The sequence below is a fragment of the Myotis nattereri genome, assembly GCF_964212035.1.
Source record: "Myotis nattereri genome assembly, chromosome: 10".
Classification (NCBI taxonomy): Eukaryota; Metazoa; Chordata; class Mammalia; order Chiroptera; family Vespertilionidae; genus Myotis; species Myotis nattereri.
Window position 1 is genome coordinate 83324243 of NC_138085.1, and position 24785 is coordinate 83349027.

A 24785-nucleotide genomic window follows, 5' to 3' on the forward strand; every position below is an offset into this window, starting at 1 on the left:
TCATCTCCCGCGAGCGGCACAGCGGTAGGCCTGACGGACAGAGCCAGGGAAGCCACAGGTGAAATCTGACATTGGCCAGACTCTGAATTCTGTCCCACGCACCCAGCCATCCATAGAACAGCAATATCTGGCCCAGACCTGACATTTTCAAACCTTTCTTTTTTAAAGGCACAGACCCATTTTCCCATGTTCAGGGAGTGGCTGAGACCAGAGCTGTGGATCTGGCCGAGAGAGGGGGCTGCGTGCAGTCTCACCACGCGGCCCTCTGTCCACAGCGTGTGAGGGGAGGGGCGGGCGGTTGCTGGGACGTTGTCTGGGAGGCACTGCCCACCGTGAAAGGCTGAACACAGTGCTGCGGGAGTGAACGAGCCAATGGGGGCTTGCCTGGGGCTACTTGGCAATGAAACCACACCCCCTCCTCAGGGTCTAGGTCTCTGGGACATGGGTGGGGAACGTCCGGCCCGTGGGCCATATAAGGCCCAAGAAATCATGTGGTCTGGCCCTGCCAAGGTGTTGGGGGTGAGTTCATTAAGCATTTGACCAAGTGCAGCAGGCTAATTTTGAAGTTGATAATTTTGTACGGCCTGCAAATGATGTTATAAATATCCAAATGGCCCCTGGCAGACAAGGTTCCCCACCCCTGGTCTAGGACAACAGCAAACCACAGCCAGCCAGCTAAAGCAGCCCCCTCCCCTGTTTGTCAATAAAGTTTTGCTGGCACACAGTCACGCTCATTTATGTAGCATCATGGCTGCTTTCAGGCTACAAGGACAGGGACCGGATGGCCCGCAGAATCAGAAACAGTGGCTGTGGCCCTTCCGGAAGGTCGGCCGCCTGGGCCGGAGAGCAGGAGTGTGGTGGCCCGAGCACGCGCTGGGCTCGGAGGTCAGTTCCAGTGGCTCAGCCCGTCGAGGGCTGTCCGGGACAGGAGGGACGTCAGAACCAGCGAGTCTGCACCCTTCTTTGGTTGGGGGGCAGACACTGCTGCTCACGGAACACTGCTTGCTGGTCACAGTGCGTGCGCAGTGAGTGTGAGGCCCGTCTGTGGGGAGGACAGTGAGGTGAGGTGCTCAGGCCGCTCCATGGCTGTGGTCCAGGGCCTGCATCCTGGTGCATCTGCCTCAGGCCCAGGGCGCTCCTGCGGCCCCACTCCCTGCCTGCCTGCCACGCCCGTCCTGCCACCCACCCCTTCATCCCGTTACCAAGTTCACAGAGCTGTTCTCCCTGTCCTGTCACCAGCACATGCTGAGCTCCTGGCGTTGCCACCTTGACCCAGATGCTGCCACCTTGACCCAGGGACGAGTGAGGGTCACAGGCAGATGACCCTGCACGGTGACTGCCCACCTGCACCCCAGGGTGCGGGGAGAAGACGGAGCCGCGCCACTCGGCAAGCCCCAGGGAGGAAGTCAGAGACAGGCCCTGGGCCCAGAGGGAGGGCTGGGGAGGGCGCCTGCAGGGGAGAGGGCACAGGTCAGGTCAAGGTCTCTCCAAACCCAGGCCCTCAGGCCCGCTGAGCTGGTTGAAGGCACTCACGTGGTTCTGTGACGCCTCTTGTAGTTGGCACTAGACATGAAAACAACCACTGCTGTACAGTAAAATTCACTTTTATTTATGCCTTAAAAATATTTGTTGAATGTTTATTATATATAATGATTGTTCTTTGATTTCTTAAAGTGGAAGAGTGAAAACATCATTTGCACATTGGATATCATCAAAGAATCATGAAGGTTAATATTTGTTCAGAGTCTGCAATGTTCAGCCTGGCCTCATGGCTCAGTGGTTGAGCATCGACCTATGAACCAGGAGGTCACTGGTTTGAATCCTGGTCAGGGCACACGTCCAGGTTGTTGGCTTGATCCCCAGTGTGGGGCGGGCAGGAGGCAGCTGACAGTGGTTCTCTCTCATCATTGACGTTTCTATCTCCCTCTTCCTTTCTCTCTGAAATCACTAAAAATATATTTTTTTAAAAAAGAAAAAGGACATCTGCCTCACACCTGTGAGGACTGCTGCTCACCTGTAAGCCCAGGAGGGTGTCGTAGTGCATCTGGGGGTGAGACGGCCCGAGAGGAGGTGATGGTGGAGGAGAGGCGGTAGCCAGTCCCATAGCTGCCGACGGACCAGGCCTTGTCGCAGGCTTTCTGCCTGCTCTTCTCAGAGTCCACCTGGGTCTCCGGGCGTCAGGACCCGTGGAGGCAGCGGCCCCCTTGAGCGTGCAGCCTTGTCGTGAGACAGAGCCAGGTCCCTTCACCAGACCCAGCCCAGGCGGCAGGACATCGCCCGCCACGGCCGGGCGCCTCTGACAGCCGTCTGAGGTCTCGCTGTAGTGGACCCACCCACCAGGTCTCCACTCCCTTCCCGGGTGCCCGCCAAGCCGGCCTGGAGTTCCCGTGACAGTGGGCAAGTGGAGGCTCGCGTGTGCTGGAAGGTTCTGAGCTAGAGTCCTCAGCACACTGTCGGCTGCGGCCATCAGTCTGTCCATCTGCGATGCGGCCTCTCGACTGTTTCTGCGATGGCGGAGAGGGACGAGCAGCGCTGAGAGGAGGCGGGCTGAGGGCGCACTGGGGCGCACAGCTGAGGGGCGCTTGCTGGCCTGGGAGCCGTGTTTACCCGGAAAGGCTTATCCTGCAGGCCTAGCCCAGCTCATCTTGTTTCCTGTGAAGAGGAGACTCCTGTTCGTTTGTTTTTGTTTTGATGGCATTTTTGTTTCTAGATCTAACCACTAAGTTTATTTTTAATTTTAGTTTTTTTGGCAAAACATTTCCCCTCTGCCTCCCGTTTTATTTTTGTCAGAGTCAGATCCATGTCTCACTCCGTTTGGGCTGCAGTAACAGAACGCCGCAGGCCAGGCCATTAACCACCGGCGGTGATGGCTCAGGTTCCGGAGGCTGGGGGTCCCAATTGAGGCACATCCGGAGTCTGGCGAGGCCCCTCCTCCAGGTTCCCAGACGACCGTCCCTCACTGTCCGCACGGGTGGCGGTGGGGAGCACGTGGGCCCCGGGACCAGGTGCTGACCGCACAGATCCGCCTGCCTGCCTGCCCACGCCCCGGAGGCCCACCTCCTAACACCAGCCCGTGGGGGCAGGAGTTCAGCCTAGGAATTTGCAAGGGGGGGGCCACACGTTTCGTCTGTGAAATCTGTTACAGAGACATAGGCCTTATTTTAATCTTCTACCCACAGCTGTAACTCCTCACCTTGGCAAGAGCTGCCGAGACACAGCTGCGGGCTGTGGGGGGCTTGTCTGTTCTCCAAGGAGGCAGGTGGGTCCCAGGAGGCACCGACTGAGAGCCAGACACACCTGGCATAGGTCCCAGCTCCCGCGAGGGTTCCCAGGTTCTGAGCCTCAGGGATAACAGCACCTACTGGGAAGGTTGTCATGGGGACTGAGGCTCATCAGAGGTTCCCATGGCCGGCCAGCTGTAGACCATCATCCCCATCGGTAGGCACGTGGCCTTCCCTGGATGCGTAATGGATGGCGAGTGCTTGGGCATGGCACACCCTTAATGTGAGATTAACGACAACTCTCAACCGGGCAGCACGGTAGCGTCCCTGAGCTCCTCGTAGAGGCCCCGTCCCTGGGCTGCCCCTAGAAACAGAGCATTTGCAAAAGGGCCTTGGCATTAGGAGTTTCCAGCCTTCCCCGAGTGGGCAGAGCAGGTTGCCAGGATTGAACTTGACCTAAGACCTTTGTCCGTTAGTGATGCCTGGGACGGTGCCCTGGGGTGGCCGCAGTCCTAGGGCGCAGACAGGCTCAGGAGCCGGGCTGAGAGCCGCATCCTGGCTGGGTCACCCACCAATTGGGGTGCTGGCTGCGGGCCTGTGTAACAGCCGATCGCACGCCCGCTCCCCAAGACAGTCTGGAGCTAGCAGTGTGGTTAGTATGTAAGAACTTCGGTTTTGCTGTTTAAGAAGGATGTAGAAGGTACCAGGATGTAAAAGGGTGGGAGGAGAGGGTGCAAGGAGGTACCAGGTGCAGCGCCTCTCCCCTCTCCTCTGGGGTCACCCCACACGTTGTACATGCCACCAGCCTAACGGGCCTGCCTGCTGGTCACTCGGAAAGCGAGCGTCTTAGCAGGGGAGCATTTAGATAAAAGGGCTTTTAAAGGTATGACATATCTTATTTTCTATCATATAACTTTGACCTACAGCGTAATGCATTAGCATAGCCCTGTCTCCTAGATCCTTTTGGAAGTAGGTAGGTTATAAATTATAAACACTCTGTGCCTAGCAGAATCTGATGCGGAGAAGGCACTCGGGTGTGTAATGAACTGTGTACTATTCATGTAAGACGGCGCCCCATTTTGCATCCGTGTGAATCCTAATTACAAATAAATTGAATTCTTGACCTCCAAATATCTGTGTGGCAACGCAGGGTGTGACTGTCACTCCGCTCTGAGCTGCCCCCCTGCTCTTCCCACCCCTCCCGTGGGCGCTGGCGCTCAGACCTGGTGGAAGAGGAGCTCCTCCTCCGAGACCGGCTCCAGGCCTCCCAGTGTCCCCGTCAGTGACGCCGCGGAGGCCGCAGGAACTCGGCTGCTCTGCCCCCTGAGCAGAGCCTGCGGTGGCTCCCAGCTGGGGCGGGGCTCGCCCGCTGGAGCAGGAGGAGGTAGGGCAGTGCCCTGTGTCCTCGGGTTCAGAGGGGAGCGAGCCCGCCTGTGCTTGGCACACCTGTGGCCTGGATGGCAGCGAGCCTGGTCGGTGGAGAGGACCCCCGTGACCCATGATTACCTGGCCTGTCCCTGTCCCTCTGAGGGGCATCTGCTCTGAGCCCAAGCACACCTGCCCTGCATGTTGAGGACATTTGTCTCCTTCCATGTCCATCTTCCCTCTCATCTGCCCCGTTTTACCCCCGTCCCCTTGGCTCCCTCCTGGGGAGCCAGGGGCACCGGGCATTCAGTGCGGAGGCCCAGATGGGAAGCCGCTGTGAAGACGGAGTTGGATACATGACCTTGAGGAGCAGTTCCCAGTGCAGCGTGGACCGTGGCTGATGGCTGCACCGTGTCTCGGGGGAAGGATTTCCTCTTGACTGTGGCTTCGGTTCCTGGGGACACGACACCCCTCTCTGCCCACCTCACACGTTGGTGGGAAGACAGTTGCATAAGGGTCATTTAAAAAGGGTTTTGGCCCCAGCCGTTTTGGCTCAGAAGAGAGTGTTGGCCTGTGGACCAAAGGGTCCCTCCCGGGGTCGATCCCGGTCAAGGGCACCTGCCTTGGCGATAGGCTCCTCCCCGGCCCAGGCCCTGGTCCTGGTGGGGGTGTGCAGGAGGCAACCCATCTCATCGCTGTTTCTCTCTGTCTTTTCCTCTCCCTTCCACTCGCCCTAAACATCAACGGAAAAATACCCTCGGGTGAGGATTAACAGCAAGAAATATAGTGGTTTTTGCATCTCACCCTTCGGTGTGGTGGCTGGGGGAGGGGCGGACTTGTGGTCCCTCGACCCCCTTTCTGGCGTCTGGGGCACATCAACCCCCCTCTGTCTGCACAAACAGCATTCTGAGCTGAGGTCTTTGTTTCCCACTGGAGTTCAGGGGCAGCGTGGGTGGAGGAAGAGAGTGGCAGGGCGGACAGAGGCGGCCAGGCCCAGCGGTGGCCAGGGGCCTGCCGGTTAGCACGGTGGTGGAGGCCCGTCCCCTCGCCGAGACCAGTGGAGACATGAACAGGCAGCGCTGTTGCCGGGGCAGGAAGCAGTGGGCAGCTAAACCCCAGAGCTGCGTGGTGCCGGGCGTGCTGGCTCTGAGAGGCTGCCTGCCAGTCAAGGGGGTAAGGGAGTGGAGGCCCTGGGACCGGTGCACGGACGGCACGCGGCTCGGAGGGGCGCTCAGGCGGGGGTGGGGCTCAGTTGAGGGTGGGGGTGCTGTGGACACCCCGTCTGGCAACAGTGACTGGCAGAGTGGACTCGCGCCTTCAGGCCCCTCCCTGGGGACCTTCGGAAGCTCACGTCCCTGCGGGCGTGCTTCGAATAGGACCCGTCTATCTCAGAGGCCGCGTGTCGTGTCGGGTGAAGGTGTGCCTCTCGGAGCCGCGGGTCTGGCCGGGCTTTGGGGCAGACGCCACTCTGAGGCATGAAGGGTTGGTCCTGTCCCCGGGGATCTGCGCAGCTGGACTCCGGTCCAGTGGCTGCCGCCTCCCACTGGCTGACAGGCCCACCAGCGGCATCTGCAGGAGGGACCTGGGGAGCGGGGAGGGCGGCTGGCCCTGTTGCTAAGCAACCAGTTGCAGTCTGCATCCATTCTTCCCAGGACCTCAGGATGGCCCGCTTTTGTGGTCACGATGTGTTCCTCCGTCACTGAGGACGGTCACTGCCTGGATCCGGCCAGAGAGCAGGAGGGGCTTCTGCACCTGCAGGCAGGGCCGAGGGCACTCCTCGCGGGGACACTGGCGGCCCACAGCGTCGGTCTGCCCCGGGCTGGCTGTCAGAGGGCTTGGATCATTTCATTCATTTATTTTAAATAGACTTTTGCTGATTGCAGAGAGGAAGGGAGAGGGAAAGAGAGAGAGAAACATCAATGAGACAGAATCATGGATCGGCTGCCTCCACTCCCCACACTGGGGATGGAGCCCACAACCCGGGCCTGTGCTCTGACCTGAATCAAACCCGGGACCCTTCAGTCCGCAGGCCAATGCTCTCTCCACTGAGCCAAACCGGCTGGGGCCGGACTTAGATAATTTTAAAATTTCTGAAACTGGCCAATGGCTCCCAGATGCCTTTCCGATGCAGAATTGGCATGTGCTTGCTTTGCGCTGAGATGGGGTCTGTGTGGGAGAGGACCAGCAGTCGGTTAGAGGGGAGTGGGGAGAAAGCACCTCGTGCTCCAGAGGAGCCTGGAGGACAGAGTGGAAGCAGCGCCTCACGGTCTCAGCCGCCTCCCTGCCTGCCCCCGCCCCGCCCCCCCCCCCCAGGTTCCCTCATCCCGTTAAACCTGAGACAGGCTGGGGGAGCATCACACAGCAGGAGGGCGGCAGGGGACCGCCCCGGGTCCCCCTGTCCATAGCCACGCAGACGCCGTCCAGGGCGGCCACAGGGCGGTTCCTGGAGAGAAGGAGAGGGGGCGAGGCATGGCCGTGACCGTGCAGAGGTGCCGGCGCCTCGGGAAGGGCACACAGTGAGCAGAGTCCCGAGGGGAGGCCGCCTCCCGCTCCCCGAGCTGCAGGCTTAGGAACGGAGAGCCTGTGCCCATTGTCCCTCCACCGCCGGCAGCTACCACTGAGCACATGGTACATGTCTGGTGGGTCTGGAGGCTGGAGCCCAGGACTGACCGAGACCCCTGCCCGCATGGAGCCTAGTTCAGTGGGAGCAGCTCAGCGTTTCTTCCCGCAACTGTTCTCCGCTCCCCCAACCCGCACTGCAGCGCCCAGCGAGGACGCCTGGCCCCCAGTTTGGTGAGCAGCCCGGTCTGGCTCCGTCTGCTCTCGCTGCTGTGTGTCTTTCTCTGTCAGCATTGGGTCCCTTGTCTGCACGTGAGATGGGTCACCAGGCACACAGCGCACCAACCGGGCTCCGTCCCTGAGGCTGTTGATTCCCCCGAGGCTGGACTCAGGCAGAGGCCTGGGCTGTTTGCCACTTCGACCGCCCACCTCGCTCTACCGCCCACCACACTGTACCGCCCACCTCGCTCTACCGCCCACCTCGCTCTACCGCCCACCACACTGTACCGCCCACCTCGCTCTACCGCCCACCTCGCTCTACCGCCCACCACACTGTACCGCCCACCACACTGTACCGCCCACCTCGCTCTACCGCCCACCTCGCTCTACCGCCCACCACACTGTACCGCCCACCTCGCTCTACCGCCCACCTCGCTCTACCGCCCACCACACTGTACCGCCCACCACACTGTACCGCCCACCTCGCTCTACCGCCCACCTCGCTCTACCGCCCACCACACTGTACCGCCCACCTCGCTCTACCGCCCACCACACTGTACAGCCCACCTCGCTCTACCGCCCACCACACTGTACCGCCACCTCGCTCTACCGCCCACCACACTGTACCGCCCACCTCGCTCTACCGCCCACCACGCTCTACCGCCCACCTCGCTCTACCGCCCACCACACTGTACCGCCCACCTCGCTCTACCGCCCACCGCGCTCTACCGCCCACCTCGCTCTACCGCCCACCACACTGTACCGCCCACCGCGCTCTACCGCCCACCTCGCTCTACCGCCCACCACACTGTACCGCCCACCTCGCTCTACCGCCCACCACACTGTACCGCCCACCGCGCTCTACCGCCCACCTCGCTCTACCGCCCACCACACTGTACCGCCCACCTCGCTCTACCGCCCACCGCGCTCTACTGCCCACCTCGCTCTACCGCCCACCACACTGTACCGCCCACCTCGCTCTACCGCCCACCTCGCTCTACTGCCCACCGCGCTCTACCGCCCACCTCGCTCTACTGCCCACCGCGCTCTACCGCCCACCTCGCTCTACTGCCCACCGCGCTCTACCGCCCACCTCGCTCTACCGCCCACCACACTGTACCGCCCACCTCGCTCTACCGCCCACCTCGCTCTACTGCCCACCGCGCTCTACCGCCCACCTCGCTCTACCGCCCACCACACTGTACCGCCCACCTCGCTCTACCGCCCACCACACTGTACTGCCCACCTCAGCCGTTATCTTCTGTTGAGGCTTTGGCCCGTCCCTCACCCCTGTCTGCCCTTGACCCCAGTGTGACGAGAGCCCAGCCCTCTGCCCCTCAGGGGTCGCGGCCCCCCCTGGGGATGACGTGAAGCGGGAGGTGTGGGGGGACCGCCGCTTGGGAAGTGACGGGCAGTGGAGGTCATTGCTTGCCAAGGACAGTGTCCCGCTGGCGTGGCGTCTCCCTGAGTCCCCCTCAGGGGACAGTTATTGCCAGGCTTCTGCTCTGGGAGTCTGTCCAGGACGCCGTCTGGTCTGAGCTCTTCTTTAGCAGAATCTCAGGGAGGGATCGGGTCTCTGGGTATCTCGTGGGCCTGGCGGTCTGGCCTCCCAGTGGCTGATTGCCGGGTCTCCCCCTCTGGCTCCACGTCGCCGCCTTCCCGCCCTCAGCCCTCTGGCCATGGCCTCACTCTGCCACCTCTGCTCCTACGTCCGGCTGCCCAGGCCCGGGGGAGCCACCTGGGTGTCGCCTGCACCGCAGGGACACGTCACCCTTACCCCACACTGGCTAACGAGTCCTGTGGTGGCCCCCTGCCCCAAAGGAGCGGGAAGGAAGGAGAACCTGATTCCTGTGAGCAGTACTTGTGGGGGACATGACCCTGACCGCCCCCACCCCCGGGGGCGTAGAAGGCGCAGGCAGAGGCATGTGGACGGTGGCAGGCCCTGCAGACAGGGCGCGAGGAGGGTCGGGCCAGGCTGGCGCTGGAGGGAGGTGTGGCCGAGGCTGTTGGGGCTCATCCGGCCGACGGGAAGGAGCCTGCGCCTCGTCCTCATTCCGTGTGTGGTCGCACCTCCCGTCTTCAGCCCACGTGACGTCGCTCGTGGAGGAGCCGGCGCCCCCATTCTGCTGATGAAAAGACACTCGGACCCCAGGGTGGCCACGTGGAGCTGGGATGGGAACTCAGGTCTGCCCGGCTCGCAGTCTGTCTTCCCGTTTCCGTCCCACATGCCAAGCTGCTCACGTGGCTGTGCTTATCGGCCGGGGGTCAGTGCAGCGGAAGGAGTGTGACTGTGGGGTCCGCTGCCCCTCAGAGCGAGCGCCTCCCCACCTCCGGGCCCCCCTCCCGGCACCAGCAGGGGCCCCCCGCCACCCCCGCTGAGGCCGAGCTGGAGGCTGCCAGGTGAAAAGGGCCATAAACACTGAAATGTTAGGAGCCCCCAGGTCACTTGTCCATTTTGCCTGTTTCATGGGGAGATCCAGAGTTTCAGACTAGTTGCCCCCGTGCATTTCTAAAGGGTTATGAGGCGGCGGGGCTCAGTGGCTGGGCCTCGACCTAGGAACCAGGAGGTCACAGTCCGATTCCTGGTCGGGGCTCATGCCCAGGTTGCGGGCCCAGTGTGGGCTGTGTAGAAGGCAGCTGATCAGTGATTCTCTCTCATCAATGTTTCTTTCTCTCCCTTTCCCTTCCTCTCGAAATCTACAAAAACATATTAAACATATTAAAAACGGTAAAAAATAAAAAGGGTTGATGAGCAAATAGGTGTATTTCACATGAGTCTTTTTCCTTTTGCGTATTCAGAACCCACCTTGACCCTCACCCCACTTCCTGCATTTTCAGCCATTTTAAGAGAAATGGAGGATGGAGAAGAGCTCAGAGCACGTGGAGGGCTATTCCACAGGCCCGGCCGCCGCGCGTACACACTCACCGCCGCCGCCGGGCGCTGCTTAATGAGCGCGCGTCCTGAGACGCCTCGCAGGCGGTGCTGTTGGGTGGGTGAGGATGCGGAGCTCATTAGGAGGCGGCGAGATGAGCCTGCTTGTCAGTGGGAAGAGGGAGGCTCCTGGAAGTGGCTCCTTGCCCCCCCACCCCAGAGCATTAATGGGCACCAGCTGGGCCTCCCTGCGCACTCTGGCCTGGCGGGCGGCAGGGCGCCTCCTGTGGGCTCCCGCACACACTTCAGTGCCGGTTCCCTAGGCAACGGCACCACGCAGCCAGCTGGCTCTGCCCCCAGCCCATCAAGGCGCACTCCCCCCAGGCGCCGGTGCCGCGCCCTCGGCTGGGCCGTCCGTGGCTCGCCTGTGGGAGCACTTGCAGTCCCGTTTCCAGGTGAAACCGGGGGACTGAGCGAGACGGCCGGCAGACAGGGACCACCATCGGGTGTAGCCCCGGGCAAGGTGCCGGGAGGAGGATTGGAAACGCGTAGCCAGTGGGAGCCTGTGGGGCTTCGTGTTGGCTCCAGACAAAAGGTCGACCTGCCTGACCCCTTGGCCCAGAGCAGCCCTTAGCACAGTGGTTCTCAACCTTCCGGCCCTTTAAATACAGTTCCTCAGGTTGTGACCCAACCATAACATTATTTTCGTTGCTACTTCATAGCTGTCATGTTGCTACTGTGATGAATCGTCATGTAAATATCTGATATGCAGGATGGTCTTAGGCGACCCCTGTGAAAGGGCCGTTCGACCGCCAAAGGGGTCGCGACCCACAGGTTGAGAACCGCGGCCTTAGCAGGTCCAGCGCTGTGAGCAGCAGGGCAGGCACCAGGCCACCGCCCAGGGCCCGCGGAGGAGGGTGAGGGGCGGGGCCCGTGGGCCGAGCCGGGGTGGGGGGGTTGGGGGGGGGGGATATGCCCGCGGTCCAGCAGGGCCAGGACCACAGTGTTGGGAGCTGCCCTGCAATTCCGGGAACTGAGCTGATTTGGCCGGGGTTCCCGTTCCCACGCAGCTGCACTGACTGGCGTGTGCTGGTTATTTTTTTTTCAATGTTGATATACAATTTGAATTTTCGAGCAGTTCATCTTTTAAAGCATTCTGGTATTTGAACTCGGACTTCCCGTCAGACACTAACGCCACTTAAACCCCGGCGCAGGCCCAGCGCTCTGCTTCCCGTGGGCTGCCACGCTCGGCTGGACGGGGGCGGCTTCTGAGCTGGATTCTGCCCGTCTTCCCGCTGAGCTTGCAGCAGACGCAGACGGCAGAGGTCTCTAAAAATAGCCCTCAGATCCTGGATTCAGCCGCCTGCCTCAGGCCTGCAGCCACCCCTCCCCTCAGCCTGACCTGCCTCATCCCTGCCCCTGCCCCTGGCCCTGGCCCTGGCCCTGCCCCTGCCCCTATCCCTAGTCCTGCCCCTGCCCCTGCCCCTGTTCCTGTCTCTGCCCCTGCCCCTGCCCATGCCCCTGCCCCTGTTCCTGTCTCTGTCCCTTCTCTTGCCCCTGCCCCTATCCCTATTCCTGCCCCTGCCCGTTCCTGTCTCTGCCCCTGCTCCTGCCCATGCCCCTGCCCATGCCCCTGTCCCTGTCTCTGCCCCTGCCCCTGCCCCTGTCCCTGCCCATGCCCCTGCCCCTGCCCCTGTTCCTGTCTCTGCCCCTGCCCCTGCCCGTGTCGGCACTGCTAGCCCTTTAGCTGGGATTGGAGTGGCTGTGCAGGCTCACCGAGGTGCTTATCCCCTTTGCAGGCCTGTAAGCCTCACGGGGTGATCCCCACTGTGCGCCTCAGCCCCGAGGCCTCCCCCTGCGCCCCTATCTCCTGGTCTCATTAAGTGCCTGTAGCTCACGTGCTGTGTGAGAAACAGACAGTGGCTTCCAGTCGCCTGGCCGTAAAGACTCACGTGGGAGCAGCGCCTCTTTCTGTCAGCCGTGCTGTTCCTTAGCAGGAGAGTTCATTCCCTCCGACCCTGCGAGCCAGCCCTGCCCCTGGGCCTCCGTGGCCTTGGGGTGGTGTGCGGGGCGACGTTGCGGTTCGGCCGTGGCCGTGGCTGGGGCGCAGGGAGCAGGGCCCTGCCCTCTGGCTCCTGTCATTTCAGCGGGAATTCAGGACCCAGCCCCAGGGAGCTTTGAAGGAGATGTGGAAGGAGAAGCCTCTCTGGTTGTTTAGCAGGTTCCTGCTAAAGAGAACGTTTCCCTCCTTGAAAGCACCTTGGTCCCTGTGATTGCTGTGGGTGTGGAGGCTCTGCTGAGACCCACGGACACGGGGTCCGGGGAGTGGAGCCCGATTTGCGTGTCGGGTGGGTGTGCGGGCGGCCTCTGACCCAGGCTGCTCTCCTCAGCCTCCTCTGCTCTGAGGTCGGAGCCTTGGCAGCGCCTGCCGTGTTCCCCGGACCTGCCCCACACGGTCCTCCGCCAGCTCTGCAGGTGCACATGGCGGACCTGCCCCGCACTGGCCTCCGCCGGCTCTGCAGGTGCACATGGCGGGCCTGCCCCGCACTGGCCTCCGCCGGCTCTGCAGGTGCACATGGCGGGCCTGCCCCGCACTGGCCTCCGCCGGCTCTGCAGGTGCACATGGCGGACCTGCCCCGCACCGTCCTCCGCCGGCTCTGCAGGTGCACATGGCGGGCCTGCCCCGCACCGGCCTCCGCCGGCTCTGCAGGTGCACATGGCGGACCTGCCCCGCACCGTCCTCCGCCGGCTCTGCAGGTGCACATGGCGGGCCTGCCCCGCACCGTCCTCCGCCGGCTCTGCAGGTGCACATGGCGGACCTGCCCCGCACCGTCCTCCGCCGGCTCTGCAGGTGCACATGGCGGGTGGGGCGGCGCTCCTGCGTGCCCGTCACTGTCTCCCTCAGGTGCCTGCTCCTCGCAAGGTTCTCAGGAAGGGACTTGGACTCACCTTCTTCTTTTTTAAAAAAAAAAATGTATTTTTATTGTTTTTTTACAGAGAGGAAGGGAGAGAGATAGTCAGAAACATCGATGAGAGAGAAACATCGATCAGCCGTCTCCTGCACATCCCCCACCGGGGATGTGCCCACAACCCAGGTACATGCCCTTGACCTGAATAGAACCTGGGACCCTTCAGTCCGCAGGCCGACGCTCTATCCACTGAGCCACACCGGTTTTGGCTTACCTTCTGCACCACATGTTCAGGTTCGGTTCTGGGAAGGAATGTTAGCATCTTTTAGAAAATCCAGCTCAACTTTCCATACGCTAGACATTTCCTTGAACTTTTTCCTTTTATTTCCAATTTTTAGAAAAAATATTTTGGTTTGGTCAGCCAGTGTGGCTCAGGGGTTGAGTGTCAACTTAGGAATCAGGAGGTTGCAGTTCGATGCCCAGTCAGGGCACAGGCCCGGGTTGTGGGCTTGATCCCCAGTGGGGGGCGTGCAGGAGGCAGTGAATCAATGATTCTCTCTCATCATTGATGTTTTTCTCTCTCTTTCCCTCCCCCTTCCTCCCTGAAATCAATAAAAATGTATACTTAAAAACTATTTTGGTTCCCCAACGTTTTGGGAAGGAACCTCGTTTCCTTTTGTGTTATGCGAACTCCTCTCTTGCTAACGGAGCTGATGTTTCGGTTGCTGTGGTAGTGGTTTTGTCCGGATCCCACCTGCTCACGGAGCCCCTGTGGCCTCTCGTCCTCGTGTGAGCCTGTCGGGTCCGGGAGCTCCTTGTGTGCTGGCCCTGGGCGGCCCTTTTCCCTGCGGGTGGCCCTGCCGAGCAAGCAGGGACGGGACGTGTCCCGGGGACCGCACAGCAGGTGCGTGCGCTGGGCTCGGAATGAGGAGGGAGGGTCTGCTCAGGTCTGCCTTGCGGTTCCCAGGCACTGCCATTTCTTCCCTGTGCTCAGCGCGCTCTGATGATAAATGTCGCATGACCCTGACGCGTCCCCGCTGTAGCCTCTTGACCTGCTTAGCCACCTTACGGGTGATGCCAGGCTGCCCGTTCTAAAGCCCAGCACCGGCCTTTCATCTCTTTTTGTGTTGATTGAATCGGATTCTCTGCAGGTACTTGGTCCTCGTTGGAAATTGCGTCTCCACGCCGTGTGCAGAGCAGACCTCCACACACAAGACCCTGCCGGCCTGGCCTCGGAGGCGCGCCGCCGTTCTTAGGGCTTTAATGCCCTTGTCGCACCCCAGGGTGAACCACTGGCCACTCTCTCCTCCTCCCGTGGGGCTGACCCAGCCTCTGGGATGCCTCTGCGCGGGGCGTGGCCGGGTCTTGTCAGAAAGCTCCTCAGCAGTGTCGGGAATGACAGACACTGGAAGATGGCCGGCAAGGCAGGTCTCCTTCTGCGCAGGAGGGCACGGCGCCCAGCACCGTGGGGGGAGCACGCACAGCGAGGGTTCGCTCCCCTCCACCTGCTCCCGGACGTCCTGCCCACGCGGACTGGCCGGCGTGGCCTCAGGTGGGCGCCAGTGTCTGCGGTGAGGAAGGAGACGGGCCGGCGGTCAGGCCTTGTCAGCAGCCTGCATGTATGGCTTCCGTTAGGACCTGGCTCCTCCTCTTCAGGAATGTTGGCAGGCCCGGCTGCTTCCTCGATTGTTCAGACCTGCCAGGTGCTGAGGGGACTGTAACTTTGATGGAAAGGACCCCTTAACCCTGACATTCCCGACCCGCACCATCATGTTCTCCCGGGGAAGGCGCTCTCCGTGGGGCCCTGGGGGCCCGGAGGCATCTGCCCCTTGGCCGTGTGCTGTGTCACCATGTGGTTATGGTTACAGCCTGTGGGGAGGGACCCACTCAGCTGTGTGCTGTCATACCAGATGGAGGCTAGCACACACGTGTGATTACAGGCAGTGACTACATGATGGCAATGCACACATGTGATTACAGGCAGTGACTACATGATGGCAGCACACACGTGTGATTACAGGTAGTGACTACATGATGGCAGCACACGTGTGATTACAGGCAGTGACTACATGATGGCAGCACACACGTGTGATTACAGGTAGTGACTACATGATGGCAGCACACGTGTGATTACAGGTAGTGACTACATGATGATCGCACACATGTGGTTATAGGTAGTGGCTACATGACAGTATCACACGTGTGATGATAGGTAGTGACTACATGATAGCAGCACACGTGGTTATAGGTAGTGGCTACATGACAGTATCGCACGTGATTACAGGTAGTGACTACATGATGGCAGCACACGTGGTTATAGGCAGTGGCTACATGATAGCAGCACACGTGTGGTTATAGGCAGTGGCTACATGACAGTAGCACACGTGTGATTACAGGTAGTGACTACATGATGGCAGCACACGTGGTTATAGGTAGTGGCTACATGATAGCAGCACACGTGTGGTTATAGGCAGTGGCTACATGACAGTAGCACACGTGTGATTACAGGTAGTGACTACATGATGGCAGCACACGTGGTTATAGGTAGTGGCTACATGATAGCAGCACACGTGTGGTTATAGGCAGTGGCTACATGACAGTAGCACACGTGTGGTTATAGGCAGTGGCTACATGACAGTAGCACACATGTATGACTTTAGTTAGTGGCTACATGATAGTTAGTAGCTTGCACGTATGGCTTTATTTTTATTTATTCCAGAGAGGAAGGGAGAGGAATAGAGAGAGAGAAACCTCAGTGATGAGAGGGAACCATTGATCGGCTGCTTCCTGCACATTGGACTGAGCCTGCAACCCAGGCATGTGCCCTTGACCAGAATTGAACCTGGGACCCTTTGGTCTACAGGCCGATGCTCTATCCACTGAGCCAAACCAGCTAGGGCTGCACATATGACTTTAGCTGGTGGCTACATGATAGTTACTGGCACACATGTATGACTTTAGCTAGTGGCCACATGATGGTTAGTAGCCTGTACACATGTATGGCTTTAGCTAGTGGCTACATGATGGTTAGTAGCCTGCACACATGTATGGCTTTAGCTAGTGGCTACATGATGGTTAGTAGCCTGCACACATGTATGGCTTTAGCTAGTGGCTACATGATGGTTAGTAGCCTGCACACATGTATGGCTTTAGCTAGTGGCTACATGATGGTTAGTAGCCTGCACACATGTATGGCTTTCGTTAGTGGCCACATGATGCTATAAGTCAGCGTACTGCTGCCTAACAAACGCCACAGTGCTTGGAGCTCCTAGAGCAGCGGTTCCCAACCTTCCGGCCCTTTAAATACAGTTCCTCAAGTTGTGACCCAACCATAACATTATTTTTGTTGCTACTTCATAACTGTCATGTTGCTACTGTTATGAATCGTCATGTAAATATCTGATATGCAGGATGGTCTTAGGCGACCCCTGTGGAAGGGTCGTTCGACCGACGAAGGGGTCGTGACCCACAGGTTGAGAACCGCTGTCCTAGAGCCTTTCTTCTGTCCGCTCTGTCTCCTGTTGGCTGGGGGTTGGCTGGCCAGCTGTGGGCGTGTCTGGCTCAGTGCCAGCCACCAGCTGGGTCCATCCTCCCAGGAACAGTGGCTCTCCATCCCTGCTCCCATGGCAACAGCACTAGTCTGCTCGACTGGGCAAGGGCGATTCAAGTCTCTGCCTGTTTCACAGCTGCTAACACCCCGTTGGCAAAGCAAGTGCCATGGCCCAAGGCAGAGCCAAGAGCAGGAGCAGGCATCCGCCTCCGGTGGGACGGGCTGCCGCGCCCGTCAAGGGCACAGACCCAGGCAGGCGGCAGCAGGGAGGACACGAGCACTGCTTTCCAAGTGCCTGGTTTCTGAGTTTTGAGACTGAGGGGATTTATTGAAAGTAAAAGAGATTTTTGGGGAGAATGTAAGTAAAATGTGAGGTGCCAGGCGCAGTGCAGGTGGCACACTTGCCAGGTCGCCTCCTGGGAGCCACGCTGAGCCGGGGGTGCGGCTGGCTGGCTGGCAGGTGGGGCCTGTATTGGGTGGAAGGATGGAGGCAGGGGGCAGGGGGCAGGGAGAGCCTCCGACCCAGTGCAGCAGGGCCAAGCCTCGGCTGCCCGCGGAGGGCTTCCTGGCCTGGGGCGTGTCTGTCGTGCCGCCATTGGCTGGCTTCGACAGGAAGCACCCTACCTCCCAGGGCGGCTCCCCTCAGCCTCCTGTGCCCTCACGCTAGTTTCCCTCTGCGATTGTCTATGCGTTTGTCATGCATGTTAGGCCAGCGGCGCTCTGTGCCGGGCCCTCTGCCTGCACCCGGGGTACCGGCTCCGCAGTCCTCGGCCAGTCAGCCTCCCTGGCTGGCACCTGGCCTGGTTGGTCGCTGTGATCATTGCCGCCCCGACTCTGGCAGCTGCTTACTGTCGCCAGGCCACGCCTGCTCTCCTGAGAGCGATGGGCGTCTGGTCAGTGGGTGCCGCCGCGCCTGTGCGGGTACACGTGCCCGGAGCCAGGAGGGCCGCTGCTCTGTGTGGCTGCCAGAACTCGGCGTGGCCGGTCTTTTTCCAGGAGACCCAGCCCCGCAGGGGGGTGGCTCGCTGTGTTACTTGGCGTTTCTCCAGTCACTGGCTGTTGAGCATCTTTCCCGCTGCTCGCTGGCCATTCCTGTGTTTTCCTTTGAGGAGCGTCGGACTCAGACTCCTGCCCATTAGAATCTCTTTAGTGACTTCAGAGAGGAAGGGAGAGAGAGAAACATCAGTGATGAGAATGATGGGTCGGCTGCCTCCTGCACGTCCCCTGCTGGGGATCGAGCCCACAACCCAGGCATGCGTCCTGACCAGGAATCGAGCCATGACCTCCTGGTTCATAGGTCGATGCTCAACCATCGAACAACACCGGCCGGGCAGTCTTCTGCCCATTTTTAAAAATTGGCTCATTTGTCTTAAATTATAAGAGGTTTTTTTAAAAAATATATTCTGGATGCAAGCCATTTGTCAGGCATAAGTATCACGCATGTGTTCTCCCAGCTTTGCTTCATTTTTACCAGTGTTTCCGAGAGAAGCAGTTTCTAGTTTTGATGAGGTCCAGTGTCCTGGTGACCGAGGTTCTGCATTAACGTGGCCGCGTTGTCAGTCTCTCCGCTGTGATTGGTGCTTCTCCTTCCTGGTGGCGAAGTCTGTGCTGATGCCAAGGCTGAGGGGACCTTCCGCCATGCGTTCTCGAAGAGCCTGGCCTATTTTCTTTCCTGTCTGGTCTTCAGTGTGCCTGGAGTTGGCCTGGGAGTGTGCTGTGAGGCAGGGGCGAGCTCATTTCCCGCAGACGTGCAGCCCTGCGGCCGCCGCTCCAGCGCAGGGCTCCGTGGGAAGCCAGGTGGCCGTCGCCCTGAGGCCTGTGGCTCTCGCCCTCCTGTCATGCCGACTGGTGCTAGAGTGGGAGCCACCCACTCCGGCCTCCTTCAACGGTCTTGCCCGTCTGGCGGTCACGTCCCCATGGAAACTAGAATTCCGGAAGCAGGTCGCTGGATTCTCAGAAGATGCTGGAGCTCGAGGGCTGCCCGGGAGCAGCTTCCGGCCGAGCTGTCCTCCCGCCTCTGCAGGCCGCTTTCTCACCACACATTCCTCGCTGGCCACGCGCGGGCCTCACGCCTCTGGCTTCAGACATTATTGGATGTTTGATTTTTAATGTGATTGTTAGTACTTATTCAAATTTTGTGTTCTAAATTTTTGCTAATCTATAGATGGCCAATTAATTTTTACATAGCACCATTGTGTTCAGCAGTTCGCTGAAGTTTCCAACATATTTCTCATGCTGTAGTGTAGAAGGTCTCTAATTTCCTACACACATATTCCTGCCGGATTGAAGCAGTCAGGACCTCTGGTCCAGTGCCAACTGGGCGTGGCAAATGCAGCTCTGGTCCAGTGCTAACTGGGCGTGTTCATATGTAGCTCTAGGGTAGAGCTAACTGGGCGTGTTCATATGTAGCTCTAGGGTAGAGCTAACTGGGCGTGTTCATATGTAGCTCTAGGGTAGAGCTAACTGGACGTGTTCATATGTAGCTCTAGGGGAGTGCTAACTGGGCGTGTTCATATGTAGCTCTAGGGTAGTGCTAACTGGGCGTGTTCATATGTAGCTCTAGGGTAGAGCTAACTGGGCATGTTCATATGTAGCTCTAGGGTAGAGCTAACTGGGCGTGTTATATGTAGCTCTAGGGTAGAGCTAACTGGGCGTGTTCATATGTAGCTCTAGGGTAGTGCTAACTGGGCGTGTTATATGTAGCTCTAGGGTAGTGCTAACTGGGCGTGTTCATATGTAGCTCTAGGATAGTGCTAACTGGGCGTGTTCATATGTAGCTCTAGGGTAGTGCTAACTGGGCGTGTTCATATGTAGCTCTAGGGTAGAGCTAACTGGGCGTGTTCATATGTAGCTCTAGGGTAGTGCTAACTGGGTGTGTTATATGTAGCTCCAGGGTAGAGCTCACTGGGCGTGTTCATATGTAGCTCTAGGGTAGTGCTAACTGGGCATGTTCATATGTAGCTCTAGGGTAGAGCTAACTGGGCGTGTTCATATGTAGCTCTAGGGTAGAGCTAACTGGGCGTGTTCATATGTAGCTCTAGGGTAGTGCTAACTGGGCGTGGGAATATGCAGCATTACTTCTCGAGGGGAAGGTGATAATGTTTCACCCCCACTATGACATGGGCCTGGTGAACAGGAGGTATAGGAAAGGACGATGTCCTGACGCCTGAGCAGAATGCTCCGGAAGGAATCTGTGCAGTGAGAACCTGGCCCAGCCACTCCCAGTAAGAGCTGTTTTTACTGCCCCGCACCTTTTGTCGTCCTGTGCACTCCATTCGTTTTGTGCGGTGCCACGACCTGGTTCTCACGCTATTCGTCCCCTCGCTTCAGATGAGACGTTTTCCTGTCGCTGAGGAGGACGAGTGCCGTCTGGGCCGCTGTCGGTGAAGGCTGCAGGCTCACTTCTCTCCAGCTCGCAGTTGCCAGCTCTCTCTGTGGCGATGCTCATGTACTCAGGAGCGCCACTGCCGGTCTCCTAGGCTCTATAGAAAGACTAATGGAAAGTTTCAGCAACAATTGATTTCTTCTGTAGACGGAAGCCATTGTGCGTTCCGTGGTTGAGATGGACGTGTTGGCGTTTAGTGTCTGTGCGACACTCGGACTCCTTCTCTCTCAGCCTCGGCTCCATCGAGGTCAGACCCAGCGAGGTCTGTGACGTGCGCGCTGGGATGGGGGTCAGAAGGCCTGTTGGAATCGGATTCACCTGCTGACTGACGATCGCGGCGACAGTGGCGACGCTGGTCCTTCCTGGGAGGCAGGCAGCTTGCTCGCGTGTTCCCGGCCCTATTTCTTGGCTGATTCGTTGGCATTTGGATTGAAGGGCCGTTGTGGCCGCCAGGAAGTGAGCGTTTCGAATGTGATGCCAGGCCCTTTCTTTCCTTCGTATGTTTGCACAGGAAATACGCCTGGGGAGCGTTCTTCCTCACCCCACAGCTCTCTCCTCTTCATGTTAGTGCTTTTCTCAGCATGCATTCAGGCCTCCTCTGAACGGGAGGTGTGTGTGAGCGTGTACGTTAGAGCTACATGGGAAGCGGGTGTGAAAAGGCTTGTGTTCAGGAGTTCACGACTAACTCTTACCACATCATGTTAAGTCCCATCCCTTCGTCTTACTGAGACGCTTCCTGGCAGAGACCAAGCGGCCGTCTTTCCGACCCAAGCTGAGTCCCTCACCACAGAGCGGCCGCCCAGGTGCCTGAGGACACGCGGATCCCGGGAGCATCTTCAGGGCCAGGAGCCTCAGCACCCAGCGGGGGTGGCTCCCAGCAGTTTCCTGCCCCCCAGTTACATGCCCGCCCCCGGCCCCGGTGGCTCTATTGTTTGGAGAACTGTTGAGGAAGAACGGGAGGACATCGATTTTGAGGAAATTAAATTTGTTCTGAAACAGAACATGCTTTTCAAGCCGGGAAGAGGCGGTTAAGCGGGAGCAGGGCCTTCTGCTTGCTGCTCGGCCGTGCCGCCTGCCCTGCGGGCGCTGGGCCCCCCCGGGGGTCTGCAGACGGGCCGCCCATGCCTCTGACACCCCCTGTCCCCAGTCGCAGACAGCAGAGTGCTGACGTGCGCCGCGGTGTGGAGGATGCCGGAGGAGTCGGAGCCGGGCAGCCACGAGTCCCCCGACGAGTCGTCGAGCACGGCGCACGCCCTGGAGCTGCTGTGTGACCTGGACGGTGTGGCGGCGCACGGCAGTGTGGCCTGGTAGGTCCGGGACCCATCCCCGTGCAGCCCGGGGTCCGCCTGCGGGGCGAGCGGCGGGCGCCGGCCTCTCCTCCCTGAAGCCTGGCTGTCCGCTGCTCGCTCTCTTTTTGTTTTAGTGCCAGTTGTTTTCCAGGTTGGACACAGAAACCCTGCCGCCCACACGTGATGGGCTGACCCGTGGGGGCTGCCAGGGGTGACGCTGGGCTGTGTGCGGCCCTGGGCTGAGGGCTCCGTCGCCGCACGTACACTCCGACTGATCGGCAGCCTCTGGAGCGGCTGTCGCTTCAGGTGGAGCCTGTAATTCTGGGACTGGACCTGGGTGCACTGTGCGCGTCGTCGGAGTCCTGCGCCCTCCCGTGGGCCCCAGGAGGAGTGGGAGGGCCTGTGGGCCGTGGGCCTGGGAGGAGTGGGAGGAGTGGGAGGGCCTGTGGGCCGTGGGCCTGGGAGGAGTGGGAGGAGTGGGAGGGCCTGTGGGCTGTGGGCCGTGGCCCCGGGAGGAGTGGGAGGGCCTGTGGGCTTTGGGCCGTGGCCCCGGGAGGAGTGGGAGGGCCTGTGGGCCGTGGCCCGGGAGGAGTGGGAGGGCCTGTGGGCCGTGGGCCTGGGAGGAGTGGGAGGGCCTGTGGGCCGTGGCCCGGGAGGAGTGGGAGGGCCTGTGGGCTTTGGGCCGTGGCCCCGGGAGGAGTGGGAGGGCCTGTGGGCCGTGGCCCGGGAGGAGTGGGAGGGCCTGTGGGCCGTGGGCCGGGAGGAGTGGGAGGGCCTGTGGGCCGTGGCCCGGGAGGAGTGGGAGGGCCTGTGGGCCGTGGCCCGGGAGGAGTGGGAGGGCCTGTGGGCCGTGGGCCTGGGAGGATGGTTGCAGAGGGAGTGCTGAGGAGGGACACTTGGAGCTGGGCCCAGTCGGTCCCGCCAGTGGCGGGTCCGGAAGCTGGGAAGGGAGCAGAGTGGCAGGTCCGGTGGTTCTAGCAGGTGCGCCTGAGCACAGTCCTGACTGAGGGCAGGGCAGGCCTACAGAGCGAGGGGACGCCGTGTGGGGGGGCAGGGGAGGCCCACGGCGCAGGAGGAATCGCCTGGATGGTCGAGGGCAGAGCGCATCTGTGTGAATGACAGGCTGTTAGTTCACATTTCAAACAGCACCTTGTTCCCTGCAGGCCTTTGTGTCAGTACGTGTGCGCCTCTGCGTGTGTGCGTGCGTGCGTGCGTGTGTGTGTGTGTGTGTGCGTGCGTGCGCGCGTGTGTGTGCGTGTGTGCATGTGCGTGTGTGTGTGCATGTGCGTGTGTGTGCATGTGCGTGTGTGTGTGCATGTGCGTGTGTGTGCGCGCGCGCGCGTGTGCGTGTGCGTGTGCGTGCGTGTGCGTGTGCGTGTGCGTGTGTGTGCGTGCGTGCGTGTGTGTGCGCGCGCGTGTGTGTGTGCGTGTGCGTGTGTGTGCGCGCGCGCGTGTGCGTGTGCGTGTGCGTGTGCGTGTGCGTGTGTGTGCGTGCGTGTGTGCGTGTGTGTGTGCGTGCGTGTGTGTGCGTGCGTGTGTGTGTGCGTGTGTGCGTGTGTGTGTATGTGTGCGTGTGTGTGCGTGTGTGTGTGTGTGCGTGTGCGTGTATGCGCACGTGTGCGTGTTCTGGGAGGTACCAGCACTGGGGGGCAGGGCAGTGAGACAGGGTGCAGGCTGCAGCCACTTGGGGAGGTCGCTGTGTACAGATGCCTCCGGGCCCTTGGCCAGTGCAGAGGGGTGGGTTCAGGGGAGGGAGCTTGCTCCGGGCACCAGGAGCCAAAGGGCCGCGGGGGGCTGGCTCCCCACCCGCCTCGGCAGGCCCAGCTACACCGGCAGAGGTGCCGTGGGGAAGCCTGGAGGTGTGCTGGCTCTGGGCGTGAGGGTTTTCAGCTCTGCTTGGTGTTTCCCCGCCTGCTTTTAAAACATGGGGGGCGGGGAGAGAAGGAGGAAAGGTGAGGAGAAGCCAGACTGCTGTTTGGCATTTAGATCAAGAATCTGCTTTAAAATGTGGTTTCAGCTGACTCTGCTTGCAGGAGCACCAGGGAGAGGTTGGGCTTGCTGAGCGAGCCGCCCTGTGGGTGCCGCATTCCTGGCATCGCTGGGCTGTGTCCTCCCACCCAGGAGGGACCTGGCGAGGCAGCGGGCCCCCTGGGCCTGAGGATCGGCCTTGACTGGAGAGGCCTGTGGACTGTGGACTTGAGGGCCGGCCGGATGCATCCCTCAGAGGACGTGTCCGCCCCGGCGCTGCCAGGCTCGCTCTGGGAGAGGACAGGATGGCGGGACTCGGCCAGGAGCCGCGCTCCAGGAGGGGCCAGCGCCGCTGTGCCCGTCCTCACCCACCACTGCCCCTCCAGGTGCTGCGTGCGGGCCCTGGACCACGGCCGCCAGAGGGAGGCTTGGGGACGCAGGTCCTGCAGGTCCACCCCTCACCCGGCCAGCGGCCCCTTCCCGCCCCGTGGTCAGTGTCAGTGCTCACTCCTGCTGAGCCGCAGGCACCGCCGTTCCCTGGGCGGAGCCCCCTCCGCAAAGAGGAACCCTGAAGCCCGGCCGGCCTGGCTCGGGGTAGGGGTCGACCTAGGAACCAGGAGGTCACGGGCCGATTCCCGGTCAGGGCACATGACAGAGTGTGGGCTCGATCCCCAGCGCGGGGCGTGCAGGAGGCAGCCGGTCAGGTCCATCTCTCCCTGGCCCCGAGGAGGCAGGAGAAGGGCTGAATGAGGAGAAAGCGAGGCACAGTGAGCAGTTTCCTGAAGGGAACCCGCCACCCCCTCCACTCCTGGGACCGGACGAGGCGAGGTGGCCGCTTGGTTGAGCCGGGAGAGGGTGCGCTGGCCGGTGTCTGGGGAAGGCTCGCTGGGCGGCTCGCTGCTTCCGGTGGCTCCCGTAGCTGTGGGCTTTGGTTTCCCGAGGAGCGTGGCTGGGCGTGGAGTTGATGCTTATGCACGTGTGCCTGTCGGCCTCTTCCCGGCCAAGGGCAGTGAGGGAGGGGGTCGAGTTGTCACGGCACCTGGCATTGACTGCAGCTCCCAGGCCAGCCCGAGAGGTGCCGGGGCCGGTGTGCGTGTGCACCTGGCTCTGGGGACCTGGAACAGACCGGCCGGCGTGTGCTCCTCGTGCCCTAGAGCAGTGGTCGGCAAACCGCGGCTCCGCAAAGTGTGGCTCTTCCACAGAATACCGACCTCTGCGCATGGGCCACGAAGTTTCAGTCGCACTGTATGTGTGCGCCGCACGTGGTATTTTGTGGAAGAGCCACACTCAAGGGGCCAAAGAGCCGCGTGTGGCTCGCGAGCCGCAGTTTGCCGACCACTGCTCTAGAGTGTCAGGTGTTGCTCAGGGGCGGACATAACCGCCCCACCAGGGGTAGAGGGGTGTCTTGCCTCTGCTGGGGCCAGCTCTGGGCGGGGCCTGCTCTCCTG

The 24785-nt window shown here is 60.7% G+C and overlaps 1 protein-coding gene across 3 annotated transcripts in view; it reads left to right on the plus strand.

Moving 5' to 3' along the window:
• The window catches only part of EIPR1 (EARP complex and GARP complex interacting protein 1), a 58607-nt gene that overhangs the window by 26181 nt on the left and 7641 nt on the right, over positions 1–24785 (plus strand). For all 3 annotated transcript variants that reach the window (XM_081101330.1, XM_081101332.1, XM_081101331.1), the window contains one exon: positions 21228–21387. In XM_081101330.1, the coding sequence (XP_080957456.1) occupies positions 21228–21387 (160 nt within the window). The remainder of the gene's footprint in view (positions 1–21227; positions 21388–24785) is intronic.